Source organism: Pholcus phalangioides, unplaced genomic scaffold (assembly GCF_987345545.1).
Source record: "Pholcus phalangioides strain wild (caught in Gottingen) unplaced genomic scaffold, Ppha-v1.0 ptg000008l_1, whole genome shotgun sequence".
Lineage (NCBI taxonomy): Eukaryota > Metazoa > Arthropoda > Arachnida > Araneae > Pholcidae > Pholcus > Pholcus phalangioides.
Window position 1 is genome coordinate 16,903,800 of NW_028301601.1, and position 18,407 is coordinate 16,922,206.

An 18,407-nucleotide genomic window follows, 5' to 3' on the forward strand; every position below is an offset into this window, starting at 1 on the left:
CGGCAGGGAATGGCACTGTATGCAATATTTGTAAATGAAATAAGAGTTTCATCAGTTTAAAATGTTTTTAATCATTTCTAAAATGAAACTGTTTGTGGGGTTATGCAAAATCGCAATGGCTGCATGGCTTATGGCAGGAGGAATGCAAATTAGAACTATGCAATGCTCTTTAAATGTCATTTGTTTTTTCAACTATAAAATTTACCTCAAAGCTACTGCTTATGGTGATGACATAAACAATTTGGCGGAATTGAAAAATGTGATACACCAATATATCCCTAACATTCCTCCTGGTATGCTAAGAGTTACTGTTGAGAATGCAGTAAAACGATTTAACTTCCAGAAAATGGTGGACACTACATTGAACAAGCTTTAACACTTTTTAGAAATGATTAAAAACATTTTAAACTAATGTCTTCATGTCTTATTTCATTTAACAACATTGCATACAGCACCATTCCCTGCTGGTGGTGAGTTTTAGAACTATTTTTTTTTTCTTTTTTTTTTGTGGAAAATTGAACCCCATGACTATTACTAAGACTATTACTGCCGTAAACTATTACCAAGTTTAAAAACATTTTGTCCAGTGGTTTTCCTTTTATGGCCATTTCAAAGTGGAACTTTAATTATAAAAACCCTGAACAATTACACCTTCTGTATCTTAATATTCTAAATTAGCTGTTCTCAACCTTTTTTGACTTGCAGAACCTTTTTTTAATACATAATTTCTACGGCGAAGCCCTGTAGGCCTTTTTTTTTCATTTCATTATCAAATTTATTTTATTTTTCTAGGAAGTGCACACAGAGCACCGGTTGAGAACCGCTCTTCTGAATCATGTGGTACATTTTACCTCAGAGTGGTAATTAGTGGTAATATCAGATTCAACTTGTTGAAAACATGTCACAAAGTAATGACCACTTGAAATACCGCAGACATCAAAGCATCTATATTACATGGGACTTGAGGCAGTGAAATTGCATGATGAGTGGAGAGAAGCACTCATCTTCAAATAAGTCAGAAGGATGCACATATTTATCCTTTTCATAGCGATTAAATGAGTAAATTTAATTTCCATCGCAATCGACATTGTAAAGACTTTTACAATTCCCTTCCCTAAAAAAAGGACAGCAGCTGTGACTTCATTACAAGCTCCTGTATTTTCTATGTTGTATAATCTCATCAAGGAAAAACTATTTTTAATCATTTTATTACATTTCGCTATTATTTTAGTCTTTTTATTAACCTCTTGTTTTTCTTTTCTCATTTCAGTTGGTACCCCCTCTTAACATGCTTGATAACCCTATAAATGCTGTCACCACTAAATTTGTTCGAACATCAACCAATAAGATGAGGTGTCCTATATTTTGTGTTGCGGTAAGTTATATTATTACATTAATTTGACCCCACTTTTTTAATGTCTTTCAATTGGAAGTTGCTTAATTGTCGAGCAAGAATGAGCTTTGAAGAGTAACTTCCATGATCAAATTTGAAATTAAAATTTAGTTCATGCACTTTAGATGAATCAAATGGCGTGGAAACGATTTAAATTTTAAACTTTATTGATTTACTAGCTATAATACCCGGCGCTGCCCGGGTTTTCTTCAATAAGGCTTTTTGGATCATGTGATATCCCCCTCTTTGAGGGACATACAAACCGTGTCTAAGGTAGCCAATATCAGGACTTGCGCGACTCGTGAAAGAAACAAATCTAGATTGAAAGAAACGTAGAAATGAATGAATTAAAAGACAATACGGAGACATTAATTTTCATGCTTGAGAACATGTAAATAAAAAGTTGAAATCAATGTTATTGCATGAATATCCAACTCAAAAGTAGGTCTGGCTAATTACTTCATATTTGATTTTCTGGGCTTTGTATCTCTAAGCGAACTCAGTATTTCAAAAATCAAGAATCTGATACAATTTTTTAAATTATCGATGTAGCAGAAAATCGCACCAAATTTCCGCATTTATACAGTAAAATCGGCAATTTTAACACTGATTTCTATGAGGATCATCCTTTGCCTGACCCTCAAAGTGATGCTGATGATAGCGTCTATTCAAAAAGCTCTTATTACTGGGAGGATCGAAAAAAGTGGGAAAACCATTATAAAGGCATAAACTATTATACATACACTGGCAGCGTTAAAGAAGTGACAAACCATTGTAAAGGCTTATACACGTCTGAAACGCATTGTTAGGGAACCACTGTAACAAAAGTAAACGTTCCAAAAGTGATTGTTGAACGCCCAAAAAATTGATTGCCCAAAAAATCAGTGTTGCCCAACAGTTTTTTGCCCATTTGGGGCATTTGCCCTTCTCTTATGAAATTTTAAAGTAGCCTATCGTTTAAGTCGGGTCCCATTTGGTATATATGCAAAATTTGGAGACGATCAATCTAAAATTGTAGATTTGTATAGAGAACACACACGCAGAAAATAAATTTTATGTATATAGATTTTTACATTTTTATACATGAAGTTCAAATGTATTCATGTTTTATTGTAGTTTTCATATTCTTCAAATGTAGAGCAGTATTTTTATATTATAACTTACCCAAGGACCCTTTGGTCAAACACAGAGGTAACAAAGAACCCCCTTGCATCGTGTAGTATGTTGCTAACTTCATTGTTATTTTTTGATGTCTTTGTTCTGAAAGAAATTCTGTGTTTAAGTATTTGATGTTTCTGTGAGTAAAATCTTGTTTTCGAATGTACAGAGTTTCAATTGAAAAATCATATATTTTTTTAATTCTTAGTGGACGCCAGAAGGTCGTCGTTTAGTCACTGGTGCCTCTAGTGGAGAATTCACTTTATGGAATGGACTTACTTTTAATTTTGAAACAATTTTACAGGTATTGATTTTTTTTTTCATTTTAGAATTTTTGCCATAGTAATTGAGTTTTTGGCAATCTTTTCATCCATTTTGTTTATTGACTTTGATATTCACAGTGTAATATTATTATTTTTTCTCTTATAACCTGCTTTGCTGAGCAGATGAAATCCCCTTTGCAGGATGCATTTAACCCCCGGGTCATAAGATGTACACCCCTGTTTAAACAGCTAAGAACACGCCAACTTAAATGAAAGATACCCTGTAGTTTTTTTTTATTGTTTCCCTATTAATTTTTTTTATTATAGGATTAGAATACACAACATGACCCACTTTACGGCTTTTAGCAACAAATTTGAAAGATATATAGGTGAAGTACCAGCGATAAATCTCAGAAACTGGTATCGTTTGCTAACATTAGGGATTAAAAAAGATGCGAGATTTTCTTCTTCTTCCCCCTCCTACCTGAAATAACTCTTCTCCTATATATGCGATACCAAGAGGCAGATTTATGACTAAACTGCCTTCCTATTATAATTTGATGTTCTTGACCACCAATTACAGTCAAACCTCTCTTTCTCGAAAAACTTTTTATCTTCAAGAAGAAAAAAAATTCTTACATTTACTGTACTAAATCTGCATTTTCACCTCTTTGTCTCGAAGTAATTTTTGAAAATCTCTCTATCTCGAAGGTCAAACCACAATGATAGTAAAAAGAAAACACTGAAATTTCTTTTTTCAATGTAAGGATCAGATCTGGTGGTTCATTTGAATTTCAACAATGTTGAAGATGGAATTTCAGAACATTAGAGCATCAGATAAAAGCACTGGAATCTAGAAATTTCATTTTCCGATTTTGTGGAAATGGTCTGTGTTCACTACAAACTTGAGCACCTTAACTGATATCAAAATTATTGCTGAATGTGTGTATGTATAACTGACTTGGATGATGAAAATACAGCAGAAGACGATTCAGAGAAACTAGAAAAAGTTCCAGTGAAAAATGTTTAACATCCTTTAAAAATGGAGTCATTTTCTGGAGTAAACAGAAAATAGGGCCCAAAATATTTCCAGCTCTTGTTAGTATAGATGACATTGTGAAGGCTCAAAGAGCAAAAAATATGCAACAGTGTAAGCTTATGGATTATTTTAAATAAGGTATGCAAATAAAATGTGAATTGAGTGAAAATTATTTTAGTTTATTTGCATTTAGTGAATTGAACATTGATGGCGTAACTTAACTGATAATTTCATTCAAATATTATGAAGTATAGTACATAGTACAGTATTTGTTTTTTTTAATCAAAATTTTTGCCATTTTTAGTGTTTTTTTTTTTTTTTTTCCTTTCTTAAGCAAAAAACTCTAGACTCTGCCTCAAAATTTTTTTCAGTTCCGTCATTTTCGAGATAATAGAGAGGTTTAACTGTATTTAAATCCTATAGCCCACTTAGCACCTCCTGTCCCCTTAAATATGCCTCTGGTGAGATGATTGGAAGAACATAGAGGAAGAGCCCAAATGTATTTCTTCCATCTTCTCTGTGTTGAAATATCTTGCCCTTGTATGGGAATTGATTAAGAAGTCATTATCTCACCTTCAAATAATGGTAAATAATTTGACCTAAATACTTTGTCAATAATTTACCTTCTGAAGCCGCCCCCCCCCCCCCCACTAAAAAATTGGCATAAAAATAACCTTTTTCTTATCTATTTTTGTAACAAACTGAATAAAACTCAAGAAATGCACACAAAAGCATCCTTTAATCATAAGTTAGACAAGTTTTTGCATAAGCTTAGAACATGCACTTGCCAACGACCTGCAGATTTTCATATGCATTGTTTGTAGTATCACAAATTTTAAAGCCACTCGATTCCTACCCTGGTATGAGCATTGGAGTGTTAGATTGATGGAAAAAAGCTATTACATGTTCTATTTTTGAGTAACTAGCCTAATGGGATCATTTATCAACGTATTAATACCTACAGGCGCATGATTCGCCAGTGAGGTGCATGGTCTGGAGTCACAACGACATCTGGATGGTGACTGGTGATCATTCCGGTTATGTGAAATACTGGCAAAGCAACATGAACAACGTTAAGATGTTCCAAGCACACAAAGAAGCAATAAGAGGAATAAGGTGAAAATTATTTTTCAAAGAAATTGTTAAAAATTTAAAATGGCATTTGTGAAATATGAGTTTTTCCATCTCTTTTTTTTTTTTTTTTACAGCAGACAATGTTTATAAAATTTTTATTGTTTTATTTTTAGTTTTTGTCCACTTGATAACAAGTTCACGACTTGCTCAGACGATGGAACAGTCAGGATATGGGACTTTCTTAAATGCTTCGAGGAAAAGATTTTAAGAGGTAAAACTTTTCCTTTTGATGCTGCAGTAATTCATAACCCCCACCATTGCCACAGTGGTGGTTGGCTGAAGTTGGTTTTTTGTGGCTCCCAACATTGAGGTGCAAATACGGCCCAATCTCTTGATTGTTAAAAAGTCTCGCCACAGTGAGAAAAACCAAATATGAAATAGAAAGTTAGCCTATAACAAAAATTTTAATAAAAGCTCATCAAAATATCATGAATTGAAGTTTTTCTCTATTTCTGTCTTAAAATAACTAAACCTTACACTCATCTGATCAGTAATTCTCAAATATTTTTAGGTCATGGTGCTGATGTGAAATGTGTTGATTGGCATCCACAGAAAGCACTGATTGTGTCCGGGAGCAAAGACAGCCAGCAACCGATAAAACTATGGGATCCTAGAAGTGGCCAGAGCCTTGCGACTGTGTAAATATGTGTTTTTGATTATCTTTGTGTGCTTTTTTGTGATGATGGCTTTGATCTAATGAAATTTAGATTACGAATATTATGCTTACTCTCTTATGCCAACTCTCTGGCTTAAGGCGGGAGAATCCGGATTTTTCATCCTTCCTCCTGCTCTTCAGATTTGTTACAATTTCTCCGGATTTTGGCAGAAAATTAGATTTTATATGAGTTTTCATGTTATCATGACGTGAATGACTGCCGTGGTCGTTAGGGAAAACACCCAGAGGACAACAGTAAAAAAAGTCATGGTGACCGCATTTAAGCAACTGGCAAAGACACGACTTTGTTTACGTAACGTTTATTTGCAAATTTTTATTTTAAGTTAGCACGCCTGTGCTTAAAATTATTCATTATTGATCTAACTTGAATTCATGATAATTTTATCTGCAGTTGACTTGTACATACATTGATAATTTTTTGCTCTAAGATGATTTGCCATGTTAGATATTATGAAATTTTAGTGTATTGAATTATGTGAGTTGCATTAGAATGTATAATCTCCAAAATATTGTATCAGAAATGTTTTTAAAACATTTTGGTGTTATTTTCATGGATCTGCTTTGGACAGGCGTAGATAGGTCTCTTGGAAGATCATACTCTTGTATTCAGTTTGTGTGCAGTTTATGTGTTGTGTGATGTGTCTCTGTTATGTCGTTGTATGTATTTCATTCATACAAATAAAGGCCTTTCCTCTTCATTCCCTGGAAATGACATTAGAATTTAAAATATCTCGCAGTGGTGGTGATTTTATCTCTAAAGCAGTGATTCTCAGACTTCTGTCACCAGCGGCTCTCTTACCCAATTCATGATTAATGTGCGGCTCCCCAGAATAGTTTAGTGTATATTTTCACTTATGAAAGAACCACTTCATAGCAAAGATAGGCACACAAATCTCCATCTCCAGCTCCAGTTTGCCATGATGAACACTTTGAGAAATGCTGTCCTAGAATATTGTGATATAGGCCTGTGCATTGGGAATCACCATATATATCTTAATTACTACATAAACGCATATGTACCTCATAAAAATTTCCCTCTAACAAATTAAAGCATGAGAGAGAGAGAGATACCCAATGTATGTCTCGGCACCCATGCTGATCTGAAGGCCAATTATATCCAACTATTAAGGGCATGCTTGTTTACAACTTTATCAATATTATTCAAATTTATCACAAGGTAGTGCTTTTAAATTTGTCTTCAAAGGAATCTCTATTAGTGTTGTTGTGAAAAATCAAATTTTTAAAATTGTATCGAATTTTCGTTTCAGTCACGTACATAAGAACACTGTCATGGACACTAAATGGAACAAAAACGGGAACTGGCTCCTCACTGCTTCTCGAGACCATCTGATAAAGCTCTTTGATATAAGGAATATGAAAGAGGAAATGCAAACTTTCCGTGGACATAAAAAAGAAGCTACAAGTGAGTTGTTTTCTATGTTAACTTTTTGAATTTTAAATTTTTGGTTAAGTCGACAGGATTATGGCACTGCAGAATATTTCAACTGCAAGAATATTGCAGAATATTTAAAAATAATTTCTTCTATTGACTTTTGACATTATGGTATCATTATTCAACTGTAATGTAGAAATTTATTTTCTAGAGCAGTGTTTCATAACGAATTTTACATGTGATCCCCGTTATCCAGTAATGGGACCCTCCTAATAACTAAATTGATTTCTGAGTAAATTTATGGTCTAAAAAAATTTCATTAAAAAAAGTTGATGTCCTGACTCCTGTCTATAGTCCTATTAGCATTTCTTTTGTGCGCGGGGATTCAACGAGTAGTTCTACTGGATTCTAAACATAGTTATATTTAGTATTTTGTTGTGCATCAAGCTGCAGTTTATTGTAAAAACTTAATTGAAAAAACAAACTAGTTTTACTTTTAGCAAGTAATAGCATTTGTTCTCTTGTTTCAGCTTTGTCTTGGCACCCTGTTCATGAGAATTTGTTTTGCAGTGGTGGCTCAGATGGATCTGTCATGTTCTGGGTAGTCGGGTAAGTTTGAATGAGATATCTATTTATGTCTGCAAATATGTCCTGACTCAGCCTACCCCAATTTTTTTTATTTTTTTTTGCCGTATTGGGGTATCAGTCAAACATGGTTAGAATGACATGGGCCATTTCCATGGACCATTCCATAAAATAACATGGAAGTTTTGCCTCTGACGTTTCGACATTTTGCCCAGGTATGTTTCATCCCCAGTTACATCCCCCCCCCCCCACCGAAAATTCCGCTGCTGACATTTCGCTTTTCCTGATCACATGAGTGACCAAGTAAGTGAGGTGTATGAGTGAATGACTAAGACTAAAAAAGTAGGTGGGAATGACCGGAGTGAATGGCCACACGAGTAATTATATGAGTGAGCGATAGTATGTGACCGTGTGAGATACCTTGTGAATATGGTCACCCATGCAGTCACTTTCTTTGTTATTCATAAACTCAATCATACTGTCACTCACACACTGACCTTGGCTACTCACTTGATCACTCATATGGTCTTCACTCACCCATACAGTCACTCACTCATGTGGCCATTCACTCACCCACTTGCACTCACTTACTCATATGGTCAAGGCAGGTGAAATGTTGGAGACAAAATGATGCATTAAAAGGGCTGTTCGTAAGGTATTCGGGGGACCAGGAGCCCAAACACTTTTTAAGACTAGAATTAAATTTAAGAATTTTTGGGTTTTTGACCAATGTGAAATACAGTTTTTGTCTTCTGACATTTCGTTCACACGTGTGGCAAATATTTTCAAGAATTGCGTAACGTGGTCAAAAGGCTACTACTTACATCTTCTCCCGGCTTGAGTTGCACTGCCTCGTCGGGATTGGCTCCGAGTGGTTAGCACTTGGGTGTCCGTGAAGAGAATTTGGTGATCTTTGGTCAGGGCATGCTCTGCTATGGCTGACTTGTCAACCTTACCCAGTCTACAATTTCGTTTGTGCTCGATTAATCTGGTCGATATCGATCTTTTTGTGGTGCCTATGTACACTTGTCCACAACTGCACAATATACGGTAAACCCCAGCTGTTTTTAGTCTGTCCCGTTGATCTCTGGCCGACCTGTGGCATTCACTTAGCTTTTTGGTTGGCTTGAAGATGGTCTTGATGCCAAATTTTCACAGGTGTCGTCCAGTTCTGTCCGTAACAGAATTCTGTCAAGCCAACCAAAAAGCTAAGTGAATGCCTCAGGTCAGACGGACAATGCCAGTGCTCGGGACGGACTGAAAACAGCTGAGGTTTGCCTTATCCTGTGCAGTTGTGGACAAGTGTGCATAGGCACCACAAAAAGATCAATATCGACCAGATTAATCGAGCACAAACGAAATTGTAGGCTGGGTCAAGTTGACAAGTCAGCCATAGCAGAGCATGCCCTGACCAAAGATCACCAAATTCTCTCCACGAAGACCCAAGTGCTATCCAACGATGTGAGATATTTTCCACGTATTTTTAGAGAAGCAATTGAAATTCAAAAACACAAGAACTGCTTCAACAGAAAAGAAGAAATAATGAAGATCAACAGTGCTTGGTTTCCCATTTTCAAAATGATGGGGATAAAATCCAAGCATTATCCAGAGCCCTTAGGAACAACTTTGGCCAATGGGGAAAACAGACTGGCTCAACAGACCAATCCCGACGAGGCAGTGTGACTCAAGTAGGGGGAGAAGGCGTAAGTAGTAGCCTTTTGCCCGTGTTACGCAATTCTTGAAAATGTTCGCCACTTGTGCGACAAAACATCCAAAGACAAAAACTGTATTTCACGTCGACCAAAAAACCCGAAAACTCTTGAATTTAATTCTAATTTACTCGATGGCCATGAAAGCCTTTATTTTGCTTTTTATTTTGCCTTTTTGTTTCACTTTTTAAGACCTTTGTTTTCATGTATTTTGCGAGACAAAATTTAGCATACAAACCAGGGTTTAAGCTGGATAAAAAATTCTTTTCGCAAAAAAGCGAAAATGGGAGGAAAAGCTTTAGCAAAATGCTACGATGCTAAGGGGCCATTCAAGTATTACGTCAGCAGATTTTTAGTCTTTTTTTTTTATGAATATTTATATTTATACATGGCATTTTATATAATGTCTAAATTATGCAAATTATCTTCATCCCCGATTTTGGTAAGATTAAAAACTAAAATAAGCTTCGTTGCAAAAACAGGATGTACGGGAATGTATGGGTTGTGTTAAATAGAAGGAAAATATGGGAATGTCAAATTTCCTGGTCATAGAGCAAGTTAGAGTGTCAGATCTTTTCTTAATTGTTAGGTATCGTTAGAATAACAGACCAATATTCCCTAAGTGTACTCTAGGAATTTCTTGGGAAAATATCACACAAATGGAAGCAAAAGCAACAAAAAAAAGATGTGTCACTATATCTGAGGTCGTTGGGTTTCCATTGACGTTATAAACAAGGTTCATTAGTATTATTCTTCATGGCAAACAGTCAGGACTGAGAATTATTGACGTTATAACTGAGTTTGACTGCATATTAATAATGTGTAGTTTGCTTTTTGGCATCAATTTCCATTATGAAATCAGATCAACCATATTCTTTTGAATCATCAAATATATTGTTTGCTCTCAAATTTTAGTGCTGACAAGGAAGTAGGAGCCATGGAGCAAGCCCATGATTCTTGCGTGTGGTCCTTAGCTTGGCATCCACTCGGACATATTCTGTGCTCTGGTTCTAATGACCATACAAGGTATCATTTTTTCTGTTTTTTTTACATTAGTTGAAAACGAATGATTTGCAGAAAATTTCATATTAATCTGTGCTAAAAAAAATTTTAAATTGATGTCTTAACTATTCGAATTCTTTTTTCTAATAGTAAATTCTGGACCAGAAATCGGCCAGGGGATAGGATGCGTGATAAATACAATCTTAACACTCTTCCAAAAGGTCAAGAAGAAGGAACCGAATATGGTAATCAAACAGAATTTATTCCGCATGTTTTTAAATAGCAAATATGAGAGATGTTGAAAATTTCATTTACATTCAATGTTTTTCACCCTTCACTCAACAGTTTTTCTATTTTTTTGCAATTCACAGATGACTCTGGAATCGCATCTATCCCTGGGATGGGCTTGGAACATGGACTACCTGAACATCTCAAAGCTCCAGGTTTGTAAACTTTATTGATACCATGGTACCTAAACATTGCGAGCGATCTAAATTATTGTTTTTTAACCATTTTTTTTCTTCCCATGGCTCCCTTTAGACCATATTTTCTTCTTGTGGCCCCCAGGTTGTACCTAAGCACTCCCACATCCTCCTCTAGGAACAAGATATTTTTCTACTTCTTGAATTTTTTCCCCCAGTATATTTATCATGAATCAAAATTGTCTCTGGGCTCAGTGAGCTTTCCTCTTATGGGGGCTCTATTCAGGGCCATCTCAATATCATGGACCATCAGAAATAGTGATGTTCTGGCAGGGGGAGGGCATACTTAGCTACAAGTAACATCTGACATATTTACGTCTTTACTCTCGGAAATCATAATACTAGATCTCATCATGTGGGTTTCTCTTGGACATGAGGCCTGTCTGGATGGGCCCCATGTGTTAGGATGGCCCTGGGTTTTATGGACAGTTCTGGTGGATTCCGAAAATGGAAAAATTCATTGCCCCCATCATATTTTGCTTGAGTGCATTTCTCTTTTCAGATGTGTGTGTGGCCCCTTCGATCCCCCTGCCATGGCACCCCTATTTATTCAGTTTTCACCCATGGACTCCCTTCATCTAGTACAGGGGTTTTCAACCTTTTAGGCATTGCAGGCGAAATTAAAACTTTCCATGATTCCCACAGGCTACCGAGTCGTACCGTAGTGTTCCCCGTGAATATATATATATATATAAACAGGGATCCCCCAAATTATTGAATATGTTTATTTACTCTAAAATTATTTTTCTCATTACATTTTTTAAATTAATTCTCAAATTTTTCCTGATAATTTGGAAATTATTTTTTCATTAATTTTGAATTTTCAATGATTATTAAATTATTTCTTTCACTTTATTTTTTTTTATATATTTACTGCTTTTAACAATTCTGAAATTACTCTCAATAGTTCTGAAATTATTGCTATCATTAGTTCTGCAATTATTTCTTTCAGCAAATCTGTAACTTTCTTTTCATTAATTATTACTTTTCATCGATTTTGAAATTACTTTTTTCAGTAGTTTTAAAGTTATTTCTCTCATTAAGGTGTTTTTCAGTGTTTCTGTAAATTCTGTACTTATGTTTACCTTTTGGATTGCAATTTTTGCCTCTTGAAATAAATCATCGACCACAAAAAGTGTTTTGGCTCAGAGTCCCCAAATTTGTTGCAAATGGCCCTGTTAATGTACCAAATGCACATTGAATCTGGAAAGCATCTCACAGTTCTGAATACAAGATTTCAGTGGCCAGTGCTCTTTAACAATGATTTTTATTTATTTTTTTAATATAATTTAAACTTTTTTCCATGTAAAGTAGCTATTTTCTCAAAATGGTTGGCGGGTCACAGGTTGATGACCCCCACCTGAATATACTAAGGTTTTTTTTTCAAGCCGAGCACAACTCAGGTCTATCGCCATGGGCAATTTACTACCTAGTGAGTTGTGCCGGAATTGTAAGTATGTGTACCTAACAGTCTGAGTGTGTATCTAGTGTTGTGTATGATTTTTTAGTGCTGCCATCGATATCTCAGAAGTGAAGTGAGTGAAGTGTAATGACTGAATATTTGTACTGTTTGTAGGACTGTTGCTCTCTGTGGTGAGACTTTTTAATGGGGAGATTGGCTTGCATTTGCGCCTTGAAGTTGGGAACAACAGAAAACCAGCTTCAGCTTACACTAAGGCTTTCTTTCAAACCAAGCACAACTCGGGTCTATCACCATTTATGGGTGATTTACTACCTAGTAAGTTGTGCCGGAGGTGCAACTGTGTGTGTACCTAACAGTCTGAGTGCACATGTAGTGTTGTTTGATTTTTCAGTGCTGCCATCTGTGTTTCAGAAGGGAAGTGAGTGATGTGTTATGATTGAATTACATTTGTGCTCTTTGTAGGTCTGTTGCTCTCTGTGGCGAGACCTTTTAACTGGGCGATCAGCTCGCATTCGAGCCTTGAAATTGGGAACCACAGAAAACCAACTTCAACCAACCACCACTGTGGGGCTTGAACCCGGGTCCTTGCGATGCGAGTCCGTCACTATGACCACTCAACCACCATAGCGGCTTACACTAAGGCTACAATATGCCCCCTCCCTCCCATTGAGAACCACTTCAGACCTTCATCCATGTATTTGTTTTTCACACATCAGATTTTTTTCCCACAGCTCCTTGTTCTTTGTGGCCCCATCAGCCAATTCTCATGGGTCCAAATCTGCTTGATTTTCACTCTCGCGTGGTTCGTTCATTGCACAGGCCCTTTTGCAGGGAATTATGTGAGAGAAATACTAAGAATATATTTAATAATATAAGAACCTTTATGAATAAAATCAATTTTTCTCTACAAGAAAAATGTTAATCCATGAGGTTAATTTGGACTCGATGACCTCTCGTGTTACATAAACACAGATCTTTGGTGCTAATGTATTTTGCTTTTAGTTCATTTGTTTATTGTTCGTCTGTAGTTTAAAAATTTGAAAAATGAAGTGAAAATAAACAGGTAGGTGATATTCTTTTTCATTATATGATAGTTTTAATTTTTGTTTAAAAATCTATTACGATTTTTTTCATACCCTACTTTCTGCCAATCAGTTGACATGAAATCTGGTTAATGCTAAAAACTGCAATGACGTCTACAGGTTCGCATTAATAACATTCCGACTGCACAAAGTTATCTGTTTTGAGTATGGGGGAAGGTGATCCTAGCAAAGTCTTATTTTCTCTTCTTTTTTTTTCAGAGGCTAGTCAAGAAAATGAGGTGACAGTCATTCCCGGCTTGGATTTCACATCAGACGATCTGTTGTCTGAGAAACCAGCAGTGCAGAAAAAGATACCGTTCTCGAAACCGATACCAAAACAGTTCCAGCAGCAATGGATGGAAAGCAAGCAACCACTCCTCTTGGCACCTCCTGAACAAATAGCAGAGGAGGGTAATGTGTTTTTTCTCCCTATCTTCACTCTTTTCTCAAAGTTTTATCATTTGTGTTTGAGTGATATATAAAAATATATTTTTCATAGCGTATCATATCGTTAATGTCTTTGCAGAATCTTCCCAGAACAATCTCAAAATGGATCAACCTCCTCCATTGATGCCGCCTCCGCTTCCTCCTCCTCCGCCTATGCTAGCGCCTTTATTTCCTCCTCCCCCGGATCCACAGAAACTCGCATTTCCACCACCAAGTATGCCTGATCCGAAGATGCAGCTTCCTCCTAATGCCCAGATGCCTGTGCCTATCATGGATATGTCTATGAGCGGGCCACCCGCACCTCCAAGGATGTTAGGTGAGAAGTACTATTTTTTTTCCCCTCTCCTAGTTTAAAATGGAACAAGCCATTCAATTGCAAATGCATCAGGAAGGATCTTTGAATTTTTTGTGTGGAATCCTAAAGCACAATATCCGATCAAGGTTTTGGGTATATAGTGTTGCTTTGAAATTCAATTTCTGCAATTTTTAAGTCTCGCAACTATATGCTTGACTTTCTCAGGACTTGACATGCTAATGCATGATAATTCTAATACATTTATGTGCCCAAATATTGAATATTGCCCCAAAATTTTAGCAATTGATAAAAGTCAACATGCAAAGCACCTCTATATTCAGATCCAAAAAAAAACAATTCTGTTTCATATTATAAATGCACAAAATGTTTTTCAATGAAAATATTCAATGTATATGTCGATAAAATAAGTTTCATTTAGAAAAATCTCCGCTTCAATTGTGCATGACCATGTGTATATGTGCTAAGTTTGGTTCGTTAGTAAAATCTTAGTGCATAAAACTTGCACAATGCTTTCCCTTCTTGATGTGTGTTTATAATTTCTGAGAAGATTGATCCGTATGCTGCAAGTGAATTTAACTTGGTTATCCATTTCCAAAATGCAAGAAATGTTAAGACAACTGAGATTAATTGGCAGGTGACTGGCGTTTTATGGGAAAGAGGTTGTTGAGTGGGGGAGGGGGGAAATACACTTGCTTGGTGATGACCAACAAAACTTGCATGAGGGAATATCTTTAGTAACTGAATATTAAATGTGATTAATTAACATATGTACCCGCCCCCCCCCCCTATCCAGTGGTATGTAATGAGCCATTCAGGGAGTATTTAACTCTTTGACAGTGTCGCCCAAGAGTCCAGTTCTAGCAATGGAAGAGTGCACTGTTAGTGTTTTGATGATTATATTTGTGACAAAAAAAATCAGCAGCTACCACTGCCCAAATAGGGTGTTGTGAACCTAGTATGGTTGTCACAAGGAAAAGTGTGCACTTTCTGCCCCCTGCATAGTCTTGTAGGTTGATGATAATTTATTGGAGGGAGGGGAGCCTGGTCTAAGCTCAGCCTCAAAATTTGCAAAAAAAAAAATTGATAACATAAACCAAAGTCCTGATAACTATAAATTAATTTTTTCCCATGATATGATATCGGTCTGTTCCGTACTTTGCAAAAATCATAAGAATACCCGAAAAATCCAGGAGACTTGGCAGCTACGGTATTGTTATTGTTACAGCACCCAAATTTCTACTCCAAAAAATTCTTACATCTCCCGAAATTTGCAGCAATTGTAAAAAACTCTACTTTTGGGAGGGGGGGAATTATTCCCAAAGAATATATCCACAGAAAAAAGACTTTCTTTTGTTTTTAATCCCTGAAATGACGCCAAAAATATAATGTAAATTGTCATTGTGTCAAATCACAAAAGAATATGTCATTTCATTCCCGGGGAAATGATAATATTCGTCTCAGTCAGCGTCAATTCGGCCTTTCGACATCCGAAATTGTAGAGATGACTTGTATACTTTGACCATATGCAGGGCTGAAACTAGATACTTTGTCAGCCTGGGCAAGCACACATTTTGGCATCGTTCCTGTGTAATGTAGAAGGAGCAGTGTTAAAAGGGTGAATTTTTTTGGGCATCCCTCCTCTCTGTTGTTTAGCTTCTGAAGCACCAGACGAACCTGCTCCTCCGTAGTTGTGTTCCTTCGAGTCTGTATGTGTTGTTTCATGCCTGATGGTGATTTTTTTCTTAGCAAGGTTTGATTTGAGAGTAGTAATCACAGGTAAATTTAACCTACGGTTTCGCGATGAATGGCGACATGGCATTAATCTGTGAGGGCTTGCATGATGTCCCATTTATGCAAAAGAGGGGGGGGGGGGAATCCCCACAATTTTCACTTTTACTGATAAAAAATTTCTAGAATGTTTTCACAAATCCTAGTTTATATTTATTTTTGTACAGAATTTGGTCCGCGTAAAAACCTCCCTAATTCTATTAATTACTGTCTACTGTATTATTCAAATGGGCTTTTTTGAACTAACAGTTGTTTTGTGATTTACATAATCCAGCACAGTTCTGTCTAATACGTGCCAGATTAGCGAGAGTTTACCGTTTCAAAAAACAAAACTTACTTTTTGGATGCTGTCTTATATTGTGATTTTTTTTTTCAAACTTGTCCATCAACTATGTATGTACGATGCTTATTATATTTCTCCTTGATGTTTGTTTCAGCCCCTGACCAGAGCCAAAGCATCCCGCCTGTTCAAGAGAACTGTAACGCTCCAAATCAGGATAATGCTTTCAGAAACAATTTTGCTCCTCCTCCCGAGAGGCCTCCACATATGAATGCAAGCAACGGTGAGCAGCAGAATTGGAGAGGATTCGGTTACAATGAGCACATGGCACGAGAGGGTCCCTTCAGGCCTGAAGGACGGGATGGTCCTTTCAGATCAGACATACGAGAGGGCCCTTTCAGACAAGATGGTAGAGAAGGTTCCTTCAGACAAGATGGAAGAGAAGGTTCCTTCAGACAAGATGGAAGAGAAGGTCCTTTCAGACCTGAGGGACGTGATGGTGGCCGTGAAGGTTCTTTCAGACACGAAGGACGCGAAGGTGGTCGTGAAGGTTTCAGACACGAAGAACATGAAGGTTCCTTCAGACATGATGGACGTGAAGGCCCTTTCAGACCAGAGGGCCGAGAACGTAACATGAATGATTGCCCTCCAGATTTTCGTGAAAATATGGGAGGCCAGATGATGGGTGAATTCGATGATCTTCGACATATGCCCAACAAGCCTTGCTTTGATGACCGCGATGCAAGGTTCCAAGAAGACGACATTGATCTGCGGTTGCAACCCCCTTCGCATAACCACAATGGACCAGATGAAATGGGCTTCGATACACACAAACGCTCGTGGCAAGAAGGGCCTGGTAAAGATTCGCGTGGACCATCGGGAGATCGTTCACATCATGATTTCAGGGGTCCTCCACCAGGGGACTATAATCGTTTTCCAGAGAGATCTGGTGGTAATCGTTATTTCAGGGGTAGGAGTCCCAGGAACGCTTTCCGTGGAAGATCGCCATACCGTGTTGTTAATCAACGGAATCGGGGATATGATTGAAGTATGAAAAGAAGGGAAATAAAACCTAATTTTCTTTTGTAATTAAGATTCCCATATTTGTACAAAAAAAGAGGCGTTCATGTTGTGTTCATCTTTGAAAGAAAGAGTAAACTCAGTTTTGATATATAGAGGGTGTTGTCAATTCTCAGTTAATGATTATTCTTTTAGTTCAAGCCTCAAACATCATATTAAAAACTGACAAATACAGTGAAATCAAAAATAATATAATTTTTTTTCATGATTCTATAGAGTAGGGGTTCAGTGTACTTCATTTGCCATTCGAAGACGTTTCCGAAATCAGTAGACAGAAGTTTTGGTTCCTGTGGGTGTCTGTTATGGAAAGGTTACACTGTGCCATGCAGTTTTTCTTCTCAAGTCCTTCAGATCCACCCTGAAGTGTTTTTTGTCCCCTATGACTATTGAGAGTTAATTAGGTGAAGTCTGTTTGAGTGGATGTATTAAGATAGACAAAAAAAAAACAAATTTTTTATAATTTGGTAGAATTAATCAAAGCAATCTTACTCCTATCTTTATGAAGGTATGTCCACAGATATGTCTCTTACACACTTCTATAGAGGACACAAGTCTCTTATGCATATTTAGAGGTACACAAGCCTTTCATGCAGTTCTAAAGGATGTACGTGTCTCATGCTGTTCTAGAGGAACATTGGTCTTTAACGTATTTCTAGAGATACACAAGCCTTCTATGCATTTCTAGATGGGCACAGCCTACCACACATTTCCTGGAGTGAAATGCTCTGTGCAGTTCTAGGGATATGTCTCCTTCAAAATTTCTAGAGGGACACAAGCTACTGACCCATTTCTATAAGTATGTAAGCCTCACGTATTTCCAAAGATAGCAAGCATTCTGCACATTTTATGGATGTGTGTAAAACTTCTATGCATTTCAAGAGATACAGTGGCCTTCCATCCGATTCTAGGAATACACAAGTGTCCTACGTAGAGCATAGTTTCCCAAACTTTTTCTTCCATCACCCCCCCCCCCTTCAGAATTTTTTTCTCTCATCACTCCCCCCCCCCCCCCAACTCAAGTGAATCCATAGGATCCTATGTTAAATCCGTAAGTGCTATTGCCCTCCTGGACCATTCCATCGCTCACTTTGGGAAACACTGTTCTAGAGGTATGCAAGCCCTCCATGCAGTTCTGGGGATACACAAGCTTCTTACAT

General features: G+C 36.9%; 1 protein-coding gene across 1 annotated transcript in view; it reads left to right on the forward strand.

The window, feature by feature from the left end:
- The window catches only part of Wdr33 (WD repeat domain 33), a 43,118-nt gene extending 25,773 nt beyond the window's left edge, over nt 1–17,345 (forward strand). Inside the window, exons 4-16 of the mRNA XM_089234291.1 lie at nt 1,271–1,375; nt 2,760–2,855; nt 4,818–4,969; nt 5,101–5,198; nt 5,499–5,625; nt 6,932–7,086; nt 7,587–7,665; nt 10,266–10,376; nt 10,503–10,597; nt 10,724–10,795; nt 13,559–13,750; nt 13,866–14,102; nt 16,328–17,345. Coding sequence (XP_089090417.1) covers nt 1,271–1,375; nt 2,760–2,855; nt 4,818–4,969; nt 5,101–5,198; nt 5,499–5,625; nt 6,932–7,086; nt 7,587–7,665; nt 10,266–10,376; nt 10,503–10,597; nt 10,724–10,795; nt 13,559–13,750; nt 13,866–14,102; nt 16,328–17,217 — 2,409 coding nt within the window. The 3' untranslated portion in view covers nt 17,218–17,345. The remainder of the gene's footprint in view (nt 1–1,270; nt 1,376–2,759; nt 2,856–4,817; nt 4,970–5,100; nt 5,199–5,498; nt 5,626–6,931; nt 7,087–7,586; nt 7,666–10,265; nt 10,377–10,502; nt 10,598–10,723; nt 10,796–13,558; nt 13,751–13,865; nt 14,103–16,327) is intronic.
- The last annotated feature ends 1,062 nt before the right edge of the window (nt 17,346–18,407 follow it).